Below are 21,097 nucleotides of genomic sequence, written 5' to 3' on the forward strand. Positions count from 1 at the left end.
ATCCATTATGGTCAGTAATAGTGCCCTGTACATATAATGTACGTAACCCAACCCTTCATTCCTCCCAAGTGCACAAACCCTAACAGCCACAGTGACACCATTACCCTGATCCTAGACTTAATAATAATAATAATAGATAGTATTGTTTATTTTCAAAATAGTAAAAATGTAACACTTAAATAATCTTTTTTAACCTCAGGGTAACTTTAGGTATCATTTAACAGAACAAATACAATATTTCAAACTGACATTTGATTGTTTTATTGTTGTCTGAAAGAGTGGAAGGTTTAGGTGATGCTGGGCTACTGTGATAACATTACTGTTATACCAATAAAAGTATTTTAGCCTGACTCCTCACACTACTGTTTTAAATCTCTATGGATAAGAGCATCTGCTGAAAACATAAATGTAATGTTTACATACATATAGTGTGTATTTAGTATAGAAAGAGTAGTTGTCGATGTCAGCTGCTTCATCACTGGGTGGGCAAGAGGGACAGATTTAAGGATGTAATAAGCTATATGTGAAAAAAATGATGTGAAATTATCCATAAATACAATAAAAACTGAAGGCGTTATCTTAGTTTGTTAACGTTAGGTTGAACAGCCAGTGAACTGTGTGTACCAGCAGAGATCTATGTGATCACTGTGTTGATCAGTTTAAATTCTAAGATCTAAGATTCTAAGGTTCTAAGATCTAGTTTAGAACTTTTCCACCGTAAAGTTAATGTTAGTGATCACACTGAAGTTATTAAATATTCCCATGTCAGTTAGAGCTAGGAATACCTAGATTACAGTCAAATATTTTTCTTCTAAATAGTTTTCTAACAGCTGTACAGCACATAGACTATAGTTTGATTCTTCCAGTGAAATAGCAGAGCAGTCATTTGGTATGGATGAGCAGATCAATACTAAGAAATAAATACTTCTGATCCTGATATTTCTTTTAAAAAAAATCAATCCTTTGTTGACAGTATTGATACTAGACATTTTTAGTATTTACGTTTACATTTATAGCATTTAGCAGACCCTCTTATCCAGAGAGACTTACAAGAAGTGCTTTGTCTATCTAGAGAAAGCATCTTTGCTAGTTACAAATAGGTTAGAGAGAAAGACAGTCCTGAGCTCAGATACTGCTAGAAACAAAAGTCACTGTTGATACTGAGAGAAAAGGTGCAGAGTTGAACACAGAATTCTGTGTAATACAATGCAGTACAATACTATATATATATTTAATGTATAGGATAGGAACTACTTTTCCTTCCTCTTTTCCTTCTGCTTATTACAAACACACAGTCACATAGACATATAAGACTCAGTAAATGCTCTGTAATGGTAGATCAATGTGGCAGTTTATTAATATTAATACAAAGGCTTTCAAATATGAATTTGACTTTTTACTGGTTTAACTGTAAAAATCATAAAGAATTATCGTTTTTTAAAGGTTCAGTATTACAACTGGTATCAGGATATTAGAATTACTCGGCAATGGATTGAAAAGACAATTAATGGTGTTTTTTTAATATATAATAATATATAATAATTAATCTACACAAAGCAAATTAGTGGAATTGCACATCCCTGTTATACGGTGACATCACATGAGGCAGAAGGATACCAGGGGTGGACAACTCTGGTCCTGGGGGCTGGTGTCCAGCACAGTTTAATGATTTCCCTGCTCAAACACACCTGCGCTGGAACCCTCCAGGAACCCTGATCTATACACTGCACTGCTGTTTACTAATCAGTTCCCATTACTGCAATCAAACAATGATAAATTAACAAACACAGAAGTTGCTGCTGAATATTCCTCTCTGCCCTCGCCAGCCCTCGACACCTCCAGGATCACAGCATGTGTGGAATTATTCAGTTGCGTGCAACACAGAACGGCTCTCTGAAACAAATAAAAGCAGCAATACATCACATATGACTATATATGCCAGTGTATATAAAAGCACAAACAGAGGTGTCAGACTTGCATCAGTTCATAGTGTTTCATATCAGGGGCATATTGACTCCACGCTGTCCACCCTTGTCTTGTTCTTTCATCTGTATTTTGTAGCTTCTCCCTGTAATCAGTCTTTTGTAAACTCATACATCAGCTGGCCTTCTTTGAGATCCAACCTTGTTACAGTCTGAACATGCAAACGCCTCAGTTCCATATGATGTTATCGTTACCTTTTTGTTGTCATCTGCACAATTATCATTTTAAATCACCCCAAAATCCACACTAACCATTCATATAATGCACTGCACTGCATACACAAGTTATACTAGTTATTTCTGATATTAGTGAATCACATGCTGTTGAGTGATGAAATCACCATTTCAGCAGAATCAATAACAATTTTGTTCTTTAGCATTTCAGAGCATATTTATTTTGCCGTCCCCCATTCTCTCCTGTGCTGTTATTTACATTCTCAGTTGTTATTCTGCAAAAAGCAAAGAGGTGGGGGTGATAATGAAGTGTGGAAATGAATTTGCAATTAAAGAATAACACCACTTGCAGAAGTGCACTACTCACAGATCTGTTGCTGATTCAGTTTTGGTAGTAACAGTTGCAGAACCTATAAGGTCAAAGCAAATGTGTCAATTATATGCATCACTTAGTTTCATTCAGCCTTACACCCAGTGACGGCTGGGATAGGCTCCAGCTCCCCCCATGACCCAGAAGGATAAGTGGATTTGAAGATATATATTGAAGATGCTATAACTGCTTTGTGACACTGGCATTTGTAAAGAGTGCGATACAAATAAAATTGGATGCGAGTTGAACTGATTTTAGCACTATGAGGTTGGTGCTAACGAAATTCTAATAGAGATGCTGGTGGGAATTTGCTTTGTGGTGGCAGCTCATCAGACGCATGCATGCACACACACACACATGCACCCACAGGTGAGGGGGCTAGACTCATTGGGTGCTCAGCACCCCTAAATCTCCAAAGAATCCCCTGGTTATATCAGTGCTATCCCTGATGTTTCGTTTTTGCCTCAATTCCATGATTCATAGACATGATTCAAGACACATACAGCATAGGCTCATACCAGCAAAAATAAGCTCCAGGGGCACTGGAAGGTTGGTGGTGCATTTTTAGCAGCATGTGGGCAGCATATACTGTGACATCATGTTAGGTTCTATAGGCCATATTCATAGACACTTCAAAGATCAGATAAACTATTTGTGCCAAGCCAAGCTTGGGCTAGAGGGGTATAAAGCCCTCCAGCTTTGGGGTTGTGGAGCACAGTTCTGTTCTCTGGAGTGGCAGAGCTCCATCAGAAACATTTGGGTGAGTTAATGTGATGTATGTGATCCAGAACTAATCATCCAGGAATTGAAATGTACAACAGATTTTGCCAAGAACTTCAGTTCACACATGTGAAAACAACATTTTTACTAGTTAAAATTCATTTCATTCATAAAATTCATAAAAACTGAATTGTTACTAGCTAGTTGAATTTATTTTATAGTTTTACATTTACTGATTCCAGATCTAAGAGAGTAAATATTTACAAGAAAAAATTAAATTCACAATTCCTGAGATCAATAGAAAAAGTAACAAGAAGGTTAAATGGCTTGCCATAGTAAAAGTACAACAAAGTAATTTATTTTTAAATTAAATTAATAAAATAATACCATGTGTTAAACTAATTAATGTACAGTAAAAATTGTTACTGTAATAAGACTTGACCCAATTTCATTACATTCCATCAGATGAAGTAGATAAAAATGTACTAGTGCTGTCATTCCATCTCTCTCTCTCACTGTCATTCTCTCTCTCTCTCTCTCTCTCTCTCTCACTGTCATTCTCTCTCTCTCTCTCTCTCTCTCTCTCTTTCTCTGCGCCTTTTATGGTTACAGGCTGATGTAGGAGGATTTTCAGGTGCAGGGTGACTGTGTTCTGCAGCTGCTCATGAAACCACATATTCTATATTTCTATCATGTTAATTTAGAACATCATCATTAGTGCCATCAGTAGAGTTGTTTTCTTGTGGTTTTATTTGTGTTACACAGTGGCAGAACAAACAGTGGCCTGGAACATTTATTGTTATACAGAACTAAATTAATTTAACCTCTGATGATCATGTTTTATTTGCATCTCTACATGTATGAAGAAAAATATATAAACAAACTAAATAAACCAGTGAGGGCTGTCTGATTTTAACACGGCTGAAATCTAGCAGCTCTATATTTAGAATGAGTGACTGAGTGCTTGTTTAGAAACTTCAATGAGAATTCAAAGCCTTTAAAATGCTCATCTACCTTTAAAACGTATACATTTACATTTTATACATTTAAACATTGCTTACTAATGTTTACTAGAGCTGGTCTTTTTCCTGACCACACTTTACTGTTTCCTATCATATGCTAAGCATTATATTACAGCTGTATTCACTTCATGAAATCAAATACCAGTGTTTGTGATCGTAGCTGGAGGAGCATCACTGACACTGAGATGAACAGGAACCTGCAGATCTCCAGTTTTACACCAGTACCAGCCAGCATCACTCTTCTGCAGCCCACTCATCTCCACACTGAAGGATTTTCTCCCATCATCACTGGTCTGAACAGTTGAATTCTGGGATGTGTCAGTCCTCCCCACTGTGTAACACCTCTGGTCTTTAGATCTGCACCACCACTTCTGTTCATTCTGATATCCAGCACTGTAGAGACACTGGACACTGACATTGCCCCCTTCCTGACCACTCACACTGCTCTCCAACACAGACACATCAGGATCTGGACACAAAGAGAGACAATTCTGTAATGATGCCATGATGAAACAGTCAAAGAAACACCAAAATTCAGTGATGAACAAACAGTCATGAATAGGATTTATAATCAAATACCTGATTTCACTGTGATGTAAAACTGTTCTTTAACATCTGGCTCAGTTAGTCTTATAGTCTCCACAGCACACCAGTACATTCCAGTGTCTCCACTCCGCAGATCTCTCATAGTCACAGTAAAGAGACTCTGAGCTGGATAATCAGTCACTGTTACTCTATCTTCTGTAGTATTTTCATAAGCCAGAATCGTACAGTAATTAAATGCTCCCCCAGCATTATAACACCAGTACTTCTTATGTTGTATATATTTCATATCATAATGACATGGGATGGTGAAATTTCCTCCAGATTGAAGAGATAACTGCCTTGCTGACCACCTCTGGCTCTCAATGCCTGTAAAAACATCAGAACAAATGTGACTTTCTGCACATACTATTATCTTATTTTTGCTAGTTGCATTTAAGATTCTTGAGGATCAGTACATTAGTTTCAAACTTTGCTATTAGTTAATAAAAACTTTTTTTGCAGATTAATGTAAAAGGTAATATAGAAAGTCGACTTACTGGGAATAAAGAAAATGAACATCAAAAGGTAGTCCATGTTAGACTCGTTCTTATGTTGAATAAGATGTAGCTTTTCTTGCTTCCTCAGTGTCTGTTGTGTTGGTGACACTGTGACGATATCAGCAGAGCCAGTTCCTGTAAGTTAAATTTACCATCAAGCCACAAAACCGTTATAGAAAGCATGTCGTACGTTATGGACTGACTTCATAAAAGATGAACTGATGAGAGACTGACCTCAGGCCAATAGACAAACTCTGAAAGCCGCTGCCCCCTCACTCTCAAGCCCATGAGTCAAAAACAAGGCCAATGGGCCAGACAGGATTGTGTGGCAGGCCTGATCTGACTCGTGGGCCTTGTGTTGGGCTAAAACAGATTTTCATTTTCTAATATTAGCCCTTTTTCACAATGTGCTGCACTATAGTTCCCAGCATGCACTGCAATGTAACCTACTACAACTCTCCTACCCCAACACCAGTCTGTGGTACAGTGGTTACACCTCAATTCTAGACAATTCTGTGCAATTCTACACGAGTCGTATCACCAAAATGCATTTCAGCTGCAGTTCAACCAATATAAACGCCTGTTAGCTCAGGAGTTCATTTGAGCCCAAGTTTTAATGAACTTGCAGAAAAGAAAGGGCGTCTAGTTCAAGCAAATAGGTAGGTTTAAAAGTCTGAGACACTTTTGAGTATTTCAGGGGTTCATGTAATATTTCAAGGTCTACTGCAAGTGTCTGTATTTTACTGTTAGAAGTTTTTGCATATTTTAAATAAGCAATAGCCAGTTCAGATTATACTAAATTAATTAAAAATCACAGATTTGATGAGATTTTTTAATATGGCCCTCTATTGGTTGAGTTTCACACCTCTGTTCTAGAGCCTTTTGACTATGAAGCACTGAATACAGTTCGTATAAGACAAAACAGCAGGTGTGTTTAAACGTCTTATTCCTATTTACACTTTTGGTGAAATGAAATTAAATTACACAGCTGTATCATTTTTGTTGTAATTGTAAATAGTTTGCTGATCTTGTCATTTCAACAGTAACAGTAACATTTTGATCCCTTTGTTAACTGTTTCTTTCTTAATGTCAGAAAACAGAACATAGGAACAAGAACAAAGGACAACAAGACACTGTTCACTTGCCGTTGTTGGATTCAGTTATGCTGACATATTTCTTTCAATTCAGTGTACACTTAAGGTACATAAATCTTATAAACTACACAAATCACATTTCCTGAGGAGTTGGGACATTTGGAAATAAATGTAATAAAAACAAGAATCTGTAATTTGTTAATTCTCTTGAACCTTCATTTGACTCGCAAATGTAAAAAGAAAAGAATATTTCTCAGTGAAGATTGCAAAGAATTTAAGACTTTCACCATGTACTGTATTATATAAACATATTGTAGAAATTCAGGGAATCTGTAGAAATCTTTGTCCGCATAGGGCAAGGCCAGAAACCACTGTTGAATTTGTGTGACCTTCAAGCCCTCAGATGGCACTGCCTGAGAAAACGTCACGCTACTGTTAAATACAGCCACATGGGCTCAGATGGACTTTGGAAAACCATCGTCAATTAACACAGTTTGCTGCTGCAACAAGAAATGCAACTTGAAACTTTATTACGCAAGAAGAAATCCATGAATCAATTCTGTGCAGAAGTTACTGGGCCCAAGATCGTCTATGTTAGTCCAAAAAAAGTGGAAATGTATGCTGTGGTCAGATGAGTCCATGTTTTAGCTTGTTTTTGGGAAAACATTGAGTTTTCCAAAGACAAAAGAAGCCATCCAGACTTTTATCACCAAAAGTCAACATCTGTCTAGTATGATTTTTTTACATATAAAAATATAAAATTATGGACTAGTATATGGAGTGAAATAATAGTCCTGTCCATGATATACGCTGCAATTTAACAGAATTTTACATTAAATAAGTAATGGAATGTCAATGGCTGTCTTTTTTCGTCTTTTTGAGAGAGAGAGTGAGTACAGCAAATGATACAGATTAGCCATTGTTGATGAATTGCTTGTCTATTGATAAGTTATTAAATAACACATTCATAATATCTGTGAAAGCAAAGCAACAGAATTGTCTGTTAATGTTACAAAAATTTACTATTAATTTCTTGCCACTATAATTCTGTTTATAGATTTTTTTACAGTGTAAGTAGGTTTATCTTATACCTGTAGGAAGTACACTATATTTCCAAAAGTATTCGCTCATCTGCCTTCACACGCATATGAAATTGAGTAACATCCCATTCTTAATCCATAGGATTTAATATGATGTTGGCCCACCCTTTGCAGATATAACAGCTTCAAGGTTTTCCACAGGGTTTAGGAGTGTGTATGAGAATTTTTGATCATTCTTCCAGAAGTGCTTTTGTGAGGTCAGACACTGATGTTGGATGGGCTCACAGTGTCCACTCTAATTCAACTCAAAGGTGTTCTATCAGGTTGCGGTCAGGACTCTGTGCAGGCCAGTCAAGTTCTTCCACAACAAAGTCGCTCATCCATGTCTTTATGGACCTTGTTTTGTGCACTGGTGCACAGTCATGTTGGAACAGGAAGGGGCCATCCCCAAACTGTTCCCACAAAGTTGGAAGCATGAAATTATCTAAAATCTCTTGGTCTGCTGAAGCATTAAGAGTTCCTTTCACTGGAACTAAGGGGCCGAGCATAACTTGTGAAAAACAACACCAAACCATAATCCCCCCTCCACCAAACTTCACACTTGGCATAATTCAGTCAGACAAGTTGCGTTCTCCTGGGAACCAAAAAACTCTGAGTCATCCATCGGATTGCCAGACAGAGAAGCGTGATTCTTCACGCCAGAGAACACGTCTCCACTGTTCTAGAGTCCACTGCTGGCGCTTTGCACCACTGCATTTGACGCTTTGCATTGCACTTGGTGATGTAAGGCTTGAATGCAGCTGCTTGGCCATGGAAACCCATTCCATGAAGCTCTGTTCTTGAGCTAATCTGAAGGCCACATGAAGTTTGGAGATCTGGACCCACTCTGTCATTTTACATGGCCTACCAATTCGTAGCTGATTTGCTGTCATTCCACTTTGTTATAACACCACTGACAGTTGACTGGAATATTTAGTAGTGAGGAAATTTCACGAGTGGACTTGTTGCACAGATGGCATCCTATCAGGTACAACTCTGGAATTCAGTGAGCTCCTGAGAGCGACCCATTCTTTCATAAATGTTAGTAGAAGCAGTTTGCATGCCTAGGTGCTTGGTTTTATACACGTAGAAGTGATTGGAAAATGATTTGGATGGGTGAGTGAGTACTTCTGGAAATATACTGAATGTTCTGCAAGTGATTTTCCAATGCCCACTAAATGGGTGATGTATTTTGCAAAAAAGTGCTGATCATCAGTCTCATGTATGCCCGTAGTCCCCTCACCAGTCACCAAATGATTCTCTGTTCATCTGTGTGCTCTCTATGCTCGAGAAACTTACTGAGAGAAAGCTAACAACCAAGCGAAAACTCACCTAGCAATCATAACTGAGCTAGGCTAGACCAGCTGCCTGCTTGCTGTTTCTTTTATTCAGTTGGCCACACCAGTTTTCCCTGGATGCCTGGATGCACCTCCAACAGTAAAGTAAATAAGAACCTCATCATCTTTAGGACGTTGATATAAAACTTATTAATGTGTTATTGCCCTTTGGACACAGTACGGTCTACAACACCACCTGCATATTTAGAACCTGTTTTACTCTCTTCTCACCACTTGCACTGAACTGAGGGCTGTGAAACAAGTGTTCTCCGATAGATGTGATATTACATTTCTGTGATGTTTATTTAATTCAAACCAAATTTAATTAAAGAACTTTTCATATAATGACCAATTTAAGGGTTTTTCCTAAAACCTTTCAATTATATGGAAGTTTTAACTAAAAGTGTTCTCACCCTTACAAATCATTTACTTGAATTGTTCTCTAAAGAATTATCCATTTAAAGGGAAACAGAAATGGTTCTTCTGTGGCATCATGCAAAGAACCCAGAATTCTGGGATGTGTCAGTCCTCCCCACTGTGTAGCAGCACCAGTCTTTAGAGCTGCACCACTGCTTCTGGTTATGTAGATACTCTGTACTGTAGAGACCCTGGACACTGACCCTGCCCTCCCTTCCAATAAAAAATTTGATTCTGACCACTCACACTGCTCTCCATCACAGACAGATCAGTAACTGGACACAAAGACAGACAATGTTGTTTGGATTAATTATAATTAACATGAGAAACACAACTAAATTCAGGGAAAGGCTAATACTATTGTAATCTCATACCTGACTCTGCTGTGACATGCATTTCTTCTTTAACATCAGGCCACAATCCCTCAATCTCCACAGCACACCAGTACCATCCAGTGTCTCCACTCTGCAGATCTCTCATAGTCACAGTAAAGAGACTCTGAGCTGGGTAATCGATCACTACTAATTTCTCCTTTGTCGTATTTGCATACGCCCGAATCTCACAGTAACTGAATTCTCCCCCAAGATGATAGCACCAGTATTTCTTATGTTGCATATATTTGTTATCATAGGGACATGGAATAATGACAGACGCTCCAGTTTGAAGAGTTAAAAACCTGTCACTCTCGAGACCTGCAGAGACAACAGACAGACAGCTATTGTTACTGACTGCAAATAACTGTCATTTTGTGTTTTGAAATACTATTAATAGTACATTAACACTAATGTCTGGTTTTGATAACTGGTCTAAATGAATGCAATACAAAAACTTACTGCATGAAAATCTACTTACATGTGACAAAAGATATAAAAATGAAAAGGCAATGCATGTTAGTTGTTTTTTTCATGGCATAAATTTTGCTTCATCTGTCTCCATTGTGTTGCTGATACTGTGCCCATAGAGGCTCAACCAGTTCCTGTTTGCTAAATTTAAAATCAAGATGTCAAACCAGAAACAGAATCAGAAGATGTATTCATTCTGAAACTTAACTGAACTGAACTGATCTATATTATTAATACATGCAAGACTTAGCTCTTGGATGAAATCTAAACCACCTATCTGTCCTTTCCCCCAACAGTGTCCACTGCTTTTGATTATAAAGCACTGAATACAAGTCACATAAGAAGAATCTGCACGCATATTTAAGAATCTCATTCACATCACAGCAATTTATTATTAACAAAGGACACTTGTATTGATAAATTGTTAAATGAGTTTTATATTTGTGCTCTGGACTCTGAAATAATCCATTATGGTCAGTAATAGTGCCCTGTACATATAATGTATGTAACCCAACCCTTCATTCCTCCAGTGTCTCCAGCCTCTGGACACTACGCTGACAGACACAGCAAACCTTCTTGCCACAGCTTGCATTGATGTGCCATCCTGGATGAGCTGCACTACCTGAGCCACTTGTGTGGGTTGTAGAGTCCGTCTCATGCTACCACGAGTGTGAAAGCACCACCAACATTCAAAAGTGACCAAAACATCAGCCAGAAAGCAGAAAGGTACTGAGAAGTGGTCTGTGCTAATTGCCAATTATTTCCACCTGTTGTCTGTTCCATTTGCACAACAGCTGTGAAATTGATTGTCAATCAGTGTTGCTTCCTAAGTGGACAGTTTGATTTCACAGTTTGATTTACTTGGAGTTATATTGTGTTGTTTAAGTGTTCCCTTTATTTTTTTGAGCAGTGTATATATATATATATATATAGGATAGGAACTACTTTTCCTTCCTCTTCTCCTTCTGCTTATTACAAACACACAGTCACATAGTCATATAAGACTCATTAAATGCTCTGTAATGGTAGATCAATGTGGCAGTTTATTAATATTAATACAAAGGCTTTCAAATATGAATTTGACTTTTTACTGGTTTATCTGTAAAAAGGTTCAGTATTACGACTGGTATCAGGATATTAGAATTACTTGGCATTGGATTGAAAAGAAAATTAATGGTGTTTTTTTTATTAATATATAATAATATCTAATAATTATTAACACAAGTTTTGTTCCCAGCTTTTAATGTTATATTCCAATTGCTTATGTCTAAAACAAATTAAAAATTGCTTACATTCATCATAAACTTCGCTTTTGTGACCACGGCAACGAAAATTATGAATTTTTATTATAGAAACAGACGATTTTGTATCTTCTCATTTATACAGTCAGACTAAGAACACTATAGGCATTGCAAATTTACACAGATTACCAAAAACTGTTCAGAAGTGTGTGGTTTTCCGAGATTTACGACTATACTGCAAATCAGATTCACGAATCAATCCCCAAATATAGTCGCCCATCATGTTCTCGTTATATTGTCCTTGGTAACGGCATTCAAAGTTCATAATGTCCTGGTGGAAGCGCTCGCCTTGCTCCTCTGAATAAGCTCCCATGTTCTCTTTGAACTTATCAAGATGAGCATCAAGGATATGGATTTTGAGTGACATCCTGCAGCCCATTGCAGCATAGTTCTTTATCAGAGTCTGGACCAGTTGTACATAGTTTTCATCTTTATGATTGCCTAGGAAGCCGCGAACCACTGCGACAAAACTGTTCCAAGCCGCTCTCTCCTTCCTATTCAGCTTCTTGGGAAATTCACTGCACTCTATGATCTTCTTGATTTGTGGTCCGACGAAGACACCAGCTTTGATCTTTGCTTCAGACAGCTTAGGGAAAAGATCTTGGAGGTAATTGAAAGCTCTCGACTCCTTATCTAGAGCCCTGACAAATTGTTTTATGAGCCCCAACTTGATGTGTAGTGGTGGCATCAGCACCTTGCGTGGGTCCACCAGTGGCTCCCACTTTACATTGTTCTTCCCCACAGTGAACTCTGTCCGCTGAGGCCAGTCCCGCCTGTGGTAGTGCGCTTTAGTATCCTGGCTGTCCCAAAGGCAAATAAAGCAAGGATACTTAGTAAAACCACCTTGGAGGCCCATCAGGAATGACACCATTTTGAAATCTCCAATAATTCCCAGCTGTACTCATCATACTTCAAGGAATCTAGCAACATCTTGACACTGGTGTATTCCTCTTTCATGTGTACAGAGTGAGCTACAGGAAGAGATGGGTACTTGTTCCCATTGTGAAGCAGCACGGCTTTGAGGATCTTGCATGAGCTGTCTATGACGAGACGCCACTCATTCGGGGTTACAGGTGATACCTATAGCCTCGAATAGACCGGCCACATTGTTGCAGAAGCACAGTCCGTCTTGATGACTGAAGAAGGTGGAAAAAACTTGGTGACGCTTCCTCTGACCTGTGACTTGGACGCTTTCATCTAATAAAGTCCATTGCTTGAGCCTTGATGTCAGAAGCCCAGTGTTGGACTTGGTGAGACCAAGGTCTCTGATCAGATCATTGAGGTCTTTTTGGTTAGGGTAGTATGGCTTCCGCTCCTCATCTGCACATGAAGAGAAATCGTGATCTTCAACATCTTCCTGGGTGTCTGACCTGCTGCTTTCTTCTGAAGGTGGTGTTGCTCTGTCTGGAGGTGTTGGTACAGGAAGTTCAGGGCAGTGTGGTACTGGGGCAATAGATGAAGGAATGTCAGGGTACGTTACAGGCGTTGCATTTTTGCCAGTGCGACGTTTGGAAGGGTCCACCATGCAGAAGTAGCAATTTGTTGAGTGATCAGTCGGTTCACGCCAAATTCTTGGGACAGCAAAATGCATGGCTCTCTTCTCTCCCCTGTACCAACCTACAAGCAAACAAAATAAAATTTGGATTGAGAATTTGATTTGGGCCAATTTCACACTAATGACTAGTGGTATGTGCGATATTAACACAGTTTGAAATCTGTTATATATCAAACAATAAAATATCCATCCATCTATCCATTTTCTAAGCCGCTTCTCCGTCAGGGTCGCGGGGGGGAGCCGGAGCCTATCCCAGCAGTCTTCGGGCGGAAGGCAGGATACACCCTGGACAGGTCGCCAGTCCATCGCAGGGCAGACAGACAGACACAGACAGTCACTCACACACTCACACCTAGGGACAATTTAGCACACCCAATTGGCCTGACTGCATGTCTTTGGACTGTGGGAGGAAACCGGAGAACCCGGAGGAAACCCTCGCAGACACGGGGAGAACATGCAAACTCCACACAGAGAGGACCCTGGCCGCCCGGCCGGGGAATCGAACCCAGGCCCTCCTTGCTGTGAGGCGACAGCGCTACCCACCACGCCACCGTGCCGCCCACACAATAAAATATATCTGTGTATATTTGATATATTTAACTACAACATGTGAAAAGGTGTTAATTAAAGCTCTTTTAAACTTTAACTGATTTAAAAATTTTGCAAAATAAAAATTTAAATCTGCTATTTAAGAGAGTATCATTTATCCGCTTACCTTCAAGAGTTTTCTTGCAGTGCTCACATGTGAAATGAGGAGCCCATGGTTTGTCTTGGTCACCAACAGGCATGCCGAAGTATGCTTTGTAGGCCTCACACATCTTAGCAGATGCTTCCACAGAGTACTTTTTCGCTCGTCTTTATAAAATGGCCACATACATAGCAAAATGCGTCTGCTGGATGTATGCAACCTCTTGATGCCATCTAAATTGACTAAGTTGCTGTGTACTGTAAGGAAAAAGCCTGTCTCTCCAAACTTGATAAAAATGGTCAATCTTTATTCCATGCAGTATCAAAGTACAAGAGTGTACTGAAGATTCAGCAGAGCAAGACTGATCACCCGGTAGCAGAGTAACACACAATATATACATTTGAAAGTAGTGGTCCTTCCTAAGCTCCTCCTGTAATGGGTGTGGGGTGAAGTGTGAATACTGTCATTATCAGAATCTGAATAGAGAATGAATTCACACCTGTCTGTCTAGATCAATTCCCCTTTGTCTGTGATGGCTGTTGCCCACTTACTATGCAATCCCAATCAATTAGATCATGTCTCTCCGTCTCTCAGGAAGGGCTATAGTGGCCCTATATAACTGTAGTTATACAGCTACCTACAATTCTGTACAGTCCCAGAAAGTTCTAGATACACTCCTGAACTCTGCCTCCTGACATCTAAACAAATAACAATGGACTGTACCCTAACACACACCAATAACACACAGACTTACACACCACTCAACACCACTTACCGGCACTTACATCTGCTGTATATACTGCCCATTATTGTATATACTGTGTAAATACTCTACCTGTTCATAAGTACATACTTATCCCCCTTCATATTTATAACCTGTTCATAGTACTTTATACCCCTTCATATTTATAACCTGTTCATAGTACTTTATACCCCCTCATATTTATAATCTGTTCATAGTACTTTATACCCCCTCATATTTATAACCTGTTCATAGTACTTTATACCCCTCATATTTATAACCTGTACATTCTTGTTTATAACCTGTATAACCCCCTTCGTGTTCATACCCCCTCATATTTTTTTAACCTGTATATACTATACTTACTGTACATTGTAAGATATATATTTATATTGCTGCTAAGCACTTCTGGATGGATGCAAACTGCATTTCGTTGCTTTGTACCTGTGACATACGCAATGACAATAAAGTTGAATTCTATTCTATTCTATTCTATTCTATTCTATTCTATTCTATAATTCTGGACAGTTCTAGAAACTTCTTGATAGTTCTCAGAATTCCAGAAGCTTCTTAAGTATCTTGAAATATGGCGAATATCCTTAAAAATAGATCAATTTCAAAATATCATTGTGCTGACCACAAAAGCAAAGTTTACAGGGAATAATAACTTTTTTCTATTCATTTAGGGTACAAACAATCAGGAAAACACACTTAACAACTGGGAACAAAATTTTTACATGGTGTAATTAATCTACACAAAGCCATAACATGCTCAAACACACATTACAATCTAGGACATCCATATTAAAAGAACAATACAGAAATAAGTAGTTAACAACAACAAGCAGTGATAAAAAGAAAACAACAAAACAAACACTGAAAAAGGAAATTAGTGGAATTGCCCATCCCTGTTATACGGTCACATCACATGAGGCAGAAGGATATCAGGGGTGAACAACTCTGGTCCTGGGGGCTGGTGTCCAGCACAGTGTAATGATTTCCCTGCTCAAACACACCTGAACTTCAACTTGTCTGTTACTCTTGGTGTTTAGTAGGTGTTATAGGGAGACTACAAAACTGCGCTGGAACCCTCCAGGAACCCTGATCTATATACTGCACTGCTGTTTTACTAATCAGTTCCCATTACTGCCATCAAACCATGATAAATTAACAAACACAGAAGTTGCTGCTGAATATTCCTCTCTGCCCTTGCCAGCCCTCAACACCTCCAGGATCACAGCATGTGTGGAATTATTCACTTGCGTGCAACACAGAACTGCTCTCTGCAACAAATAAAAGCAGCAATACATCACATATGACTATATATGCCAGTGTATATAAAAGCACAAACAGAGGTGTCAGACTTGCATCAGTTCATAGTGTTTCATATCAGGGGGCATATTGACTCTGTCCACTCATGTCTTGTTCTTTCATCTGTATTTTGTAGCTTCTACCTGTAATCAGTCTTTTGTAAACTCATACATCAGCTGGCCTTCTTTGAGAGCCATCCTTGTTACAGTCTGCACATGCAAACGCCTCAGTTCCATATGATGTTATCGTTAGCTTTTTGTTGTCATCTGCACAATTATCATTTTAAATCACCCCAAAATCCACACTAACCATTCATATAATGCTTTGCACTGAAAACACAAGTTATACTAGTTATTTCTGATATTAGTGAATCACATGCTGATGACTGATGAAATCACCATTTCAGCAGAATCAATAACAATTTCGTTCTTTAGCATTTCAGAGCATATTTATTTTGCCGTCCCCCATTCTCTCCTGTGCTGTTATTTACATTCTCAGTTGTTATTCTGCAAAAAGCAAAGAGGTGGGGGTGATAATGAAGTGTGGAAATGAATTTGCATTTAAAGAATAACACCACTTGCAGAAGTGCACTACTCACAGATCTGTTGCTGATTCTGTATTGGTAGTAACAATTGCAGAACCTATAAGGACAAAGCAAATGTGTTAATTATATGCATCACTTAGTTTCATTCAGCCTTACACCCAATGACGGCTGGGATAGGATCCAGCTCCCCCATGACCCCGAGGGATAAGTGGATTTGAAGATGGAGGGGTACGGTGAAGTATTAGGGCTACATGGCCCTTCAAACAGTGATTTTTCAGAGGCGCATTCCAAACGGAGTGTTATGAGGAAATTCCCAGAATGTCCTGCGAATCATCAGCACTGCAAGTCTGTTGTACACTTACAGTAATAAGCAGTAACTAAATGTTTTGTAATTTTACATAACTGTAAAAAGTGATGCAACTCAGTAAATTACATATAAATTAACATGTTTATTTAACCATGTTTTTACTGTACATTAATTAAGAGACCCTTATTAGTCCCACAACAGGGAAATTTCACCTCTGCATTTAACTCTGTGAAGTGAAACACCACATACACACTAGTGAGCACACACACTAGGGGGCTGTGAGCACACTTGCCCGGAGCGGTGGGCAGCCCAATCCGCAGCGCCTGGGGAACAATTGGGGGTTAGGTGTCTTGCTCAAAGACACCTCAGTCATGTGCTGTCGGCTCTGGGGATCGAACCGGCGACCTTCCGGGCCTACATGTGTTCCTCTCTTGCATGTGCATGGTGGTCACACCGGATACTAATGTGTGTATCTTCCCAGTAAAAAGTCACGGCTCACGATCTGATGAAAAATAAACTTTCCTCAGCAATTTGAAATGAAGGAGCTTGGTGCAGTAAGGGTAAAGAGAGGTTGGAAAATGACCGTTTAAAAATTCAGGTGAAAAAATTTAATTTTAAGTATAATGTATGATAGACACTTTAATTAAAGTGGCAGGATATTTCATTTATTAAGTCGTCACATAATCAAGAGACATTTATTTATGTATTTTTGTGTCTGCAGTGGACTGTTCCCTCTTTGGCCATGTCAGGCCTTGTGGTCTGAGGCCGGCATGGTCAGTCAGTAATCCATCTCAGGTTGCATTTACAGTTTTTTTCAGTATATCTGACAATGTCAGTGAAACTTAACAACGTAATACAGCATGCTGGGACTGTTGAGATGGTCTGCATTAGACCTGTTTCATGTTCAGTGACCTCTCAGGTCAACATCCACAAATATAAAGTTGGATCTAACAAATAAAATGAATAACTGAATTCAGCAGATTATAAACAAATCGTTTTTCAGCAGTTGATTAAAAGTCTCTTGATAATCTACGGAATGTATTCACTGATGCTACAACATTGATATGTTATTGATATGGTCCTGAGATTAAGACCACTGTGAAGTACTTATTTCATGTAAAAAGGACCACTTAAAATAAAGTGTCACCCTGCTTTGTGACAACAGCGCTTATAAAAAGGACTAAACAATTAAAATTGGATGTGAATTGAAAACAAACACTGGTAGCTTAGTGCTAACAAAATTCCCATAGGCATGCTAGTAGAAATTGCATTGTGCTAGCAGCTAATGAGACATTAAAAGGCTATGTACAAAGCAATTTACAAGGTTTCTGCATTAAACATTTCTAATGAGTTCTATAATGACACACAACTGACAGGTCTTCATGGTTTTACTATGTAGGGTTAATGAAGGACAAGTTAATGAAATGACAATAATACTCCATAACTTATTTACCATTCTGTTACATCCATGCTGTTCCTGATGTTTCACTTTTCCCCAAACTCTGCGCTCCATAGACTCAAATACATACAGCAAAGGCTCATGCCTGCATAAATAAGCTCCAAGGGTGGTGGAAGGTTAAAGGTACGTTTTTAGCAGCATTCAGGCAGAATATACTGTGCCATCATGCTAGATACTATAGACGAGGCTCATAAAAGGAAACCACAAAGAGCAGATAGTGTGGCATCACACACCCTGCTCTCTCTGCTCTCTGATGAACTAATGATTTTAAGGCAATATTATTCTGCATCAAGCCAAACAAACAGCCTCTAACCCCTGCTTCTTGTAGTGATCCCTAAAGCAGCCAGTCGGCAAGGCAAGTGATTCACTTCTCTTTAACAGGCAGTGTTGAACATAAACACATCGTAGCTACTGCAGCTTTGGAATATAAATACAGAAAATAAAAGTACAGATGTATTTGGGTGCCCAGTCAAATGGCATGTTTTGTTGACTGTGAAAATAAGTGAAGTGAAATAAGTGCACATCTTCTATAGGGAACACAGTTCTGCACATGTTACTGCACAATTACTGTTTATTGCATCTTATCTGAATTGAACATATACAAAAAACAATAAATGCAAACCCCCCCCAACCCGACCACCCTACAGTGCTCAAGATATTTCAATATTGAGTTAGTCTGCTGTTTATTTTTTGTTTGTTTATTTTTTAATAACAGTCTTGAATCAAGTGGGTAAATATCAATATTGGGATTGTCACTTTCTCCATCTCTACATGTTGTGGCCATTTCTCCAGGTTTTAGAACTCTGCCCACTTCATGACTTGTGAACATGAAATCCCTTGTAACACAATATCTTTCTGCACAAACAGGTCACAGGCAGCTCACATCACCTCATCTGCTTAACGTTTGAATGATATCATGCATGAGTGCAGCTTTAAAAGATTGATTGTAGCCGTACCTGAAGTGGCTTCACTGATGCTGGTTCCCTCAGTGGCAGAAACTGAAGTCACAGCTGTTGAACAAAAGGAACACGTTGATATTCCTTGCACAATGAAATGGTGTGACTGTCATCATTAAATCTTTCCTCTCCATCCTCACTCTTTCCTCATGTACACATTTAACCCTTTTGTGTTATTCATGTTTTTGTTACTCTGGGGTCTGGCGAACCCATCAGATTATTGTTTTTTAAATCAATACAGCCAAAATGAGTTATAGAAAAAAAACAGACGTTTAAAATATTATAAGTGGCCAGCGTAGGGTTCTCGTTTAGCAGCTGAAGCCAGTCAGAAGCCTTTCCATGTTGTCCATCCTCACACACATACATTTAAAGATTGTTTGCCTGCGTTTACTAGAGCAGGCCCATTTCTTGACACTTTATTGGTTGTTGTGAGATGTTAGGCCTTACATTACAATTGTGTTCACTTATTCAGTTCAAGAAATCAAATGCTTTTGTTTGCGATCGTACCTGGAGGAGCATCACTGACACTGAGATGAACAGGAACCTGTAGATCTCCAGTTTTACACCAGTACCAGCCAGCATCACTCTTCTACAGCCCACTCATCTCCACACTGAAGGATCTTCTCCCATCATCACTGATCTGAACAGCAGAATTCGGGGATGTGTCAGTCCTCCCCACTGTGTAGCACCTCTGGTCTTTAGATCTGCACCACTGCTTCTGTTCATTCTGATATCCAGCACTGTAGAGACACTGGACACTGACACTGCCCCCTTCCTGACCACTCACACTGCTCTCCAACACAGACAGATCAGGATCTGGACACCAAGGCAGAAAATTCTGTAATGATGCCATGATGAAACATAGTCAAAGAAACACCAAAATTCAGTGATGAACAAACAGTCATGAATAGGATTTATAATCTAATACCTGATTTCACTGTGATGTAAAGGTCTTCTTTAACATCTCTCTGAAATATTCCCCCAATCTCCACAGCACACCAGTACATTCCAGTGTCTCCACTCTGCAGATCTCTCATAGTCACAGTAAAGAGACTCTGAGCTGGATAATCAGTCACTGTTACTCTATCTTGTGTAGTATTTTCATAAGCCAGAATCTTACAGTAATTAAATGCTCCCTCAGCATCATAACACCAGTATTTCTTATGTTGTATATATTTCATATCATAATGACACGGGATGGTGACCGTTCCTCCAGATTGAAGAGATAACTGCCTTTCTGACCACCTCTGGCTCTCAATGCCTGTAAAAACATCAGACCAAATGTGATTTTCTGCGCATACTGTTATCTTATTTTTGCTAGTTGCATTAAAGATTTTTGAGGATCAGTACATTAGTTTAAAACTTTGGTATTAGTTCATAAAAATAGTTTATTTTGCTCAAGAATGTAAAGGAACCATAAAAGTCGACTTACTGGGAATAAAGAAAATGAACATCAAAAGGTAGTCCATGTTACACTGGTTCTTGTGTCGAATAAGATGTAGCTTTTCTTGCTTCCTCAGTGTCTGTTGTGTTGGTGACACTGTGACTATATCAGCAGAGCCAGTTCCTGTTAGTTAAATTTACCATCAAGCAACAAAACCATTATAAAGAGCATGTTTTAATTTCTGAACTGACATCATAAGAGATGTACTGAAGAGAGACTGACCTCAGGCCATCAGACAAACTCTGACATGTAGCTGTAACTGATGAACTGAAGACTTCATTCAGGTAATCAGTCTGACCCACCCACTGCTCCCTCACTCTAGATTGTAGTTTTTGACTACACTGTTAACAATAGCAGTAATTTCACACTGAACAAGCACAGCATTATGAGATTATGATACTTATCAGCTCCACTTACTAAATAGGAGCACTTTGTAGTTCTACAGTTACAGACTGTAGTCCATCTGTTTCTCTGCATACTTTGTTAGCCCCCTTTTACCCTGTTCTTCAGTGGTCAGGACCCCCATGGACCCTCACAGAGCAGGTACTATTTAGTCAATGGATCATTCTCAGCACTGCAGTAACACTGACGTGGTGATAGTGTGTTGGTGTGTGTTGCAGTGGTGTGCATGGATTAGACACAGCAGTGCTACTGGTGTTTTTAAACATCTC

The 21,097-nt window shown here is 39.0% G+C and overlaps 1 protein-coding gene and 1 pseudogene across 1 annotated transcript; both read right to left on the reverse strand.

The window, feature by feature from the left end:
• Positions 1-1,741: 1,741 nt before the first annotated feature.
• LOC108427091 lies at positions 1,742-20,451 on the reverse strand (annotated as a pseudogene).
• Positions 4,366-5,459, reverse strand: LOC108427128 (CMRF35-like molecule 1). Its single transcript, XM_017697073.2, has 3 exons — positions 5,351-5,459; positions 4,848-5,180; positions 4,366-4,737 (listed from the first exon to the last, which is right to left on the reverse strand). The coding sequence occupies exons 1-3, from the start codon at positions 5,385-5,387 to the stop codon at positions 4,403-4,405; spliced, it is 705 nt and encodes a 234-aa protein (XP_017552562.1). The 5' UTR covers positions 5,388-5,459; the 3' UTR covers positions 4,366-4,402.
• Positions 20,452-21,097: the final 646 nt, after the last annotated feature.

Source organism: Pygocentrus nattereri, chromosome 19 (genome assembly GCF_015220715.1).
Source record: "Pygocentrus nattereri isolate fPygNat1 chromosome 19, fPygNat1.pri, whole genome shotgun sequence".
NCBI lineage: Eukaryota > Metazoa > Chordata > Actinopteri > Characiformes > Serrasalmidae > Pygocentrus > Pygocentrus nattereri.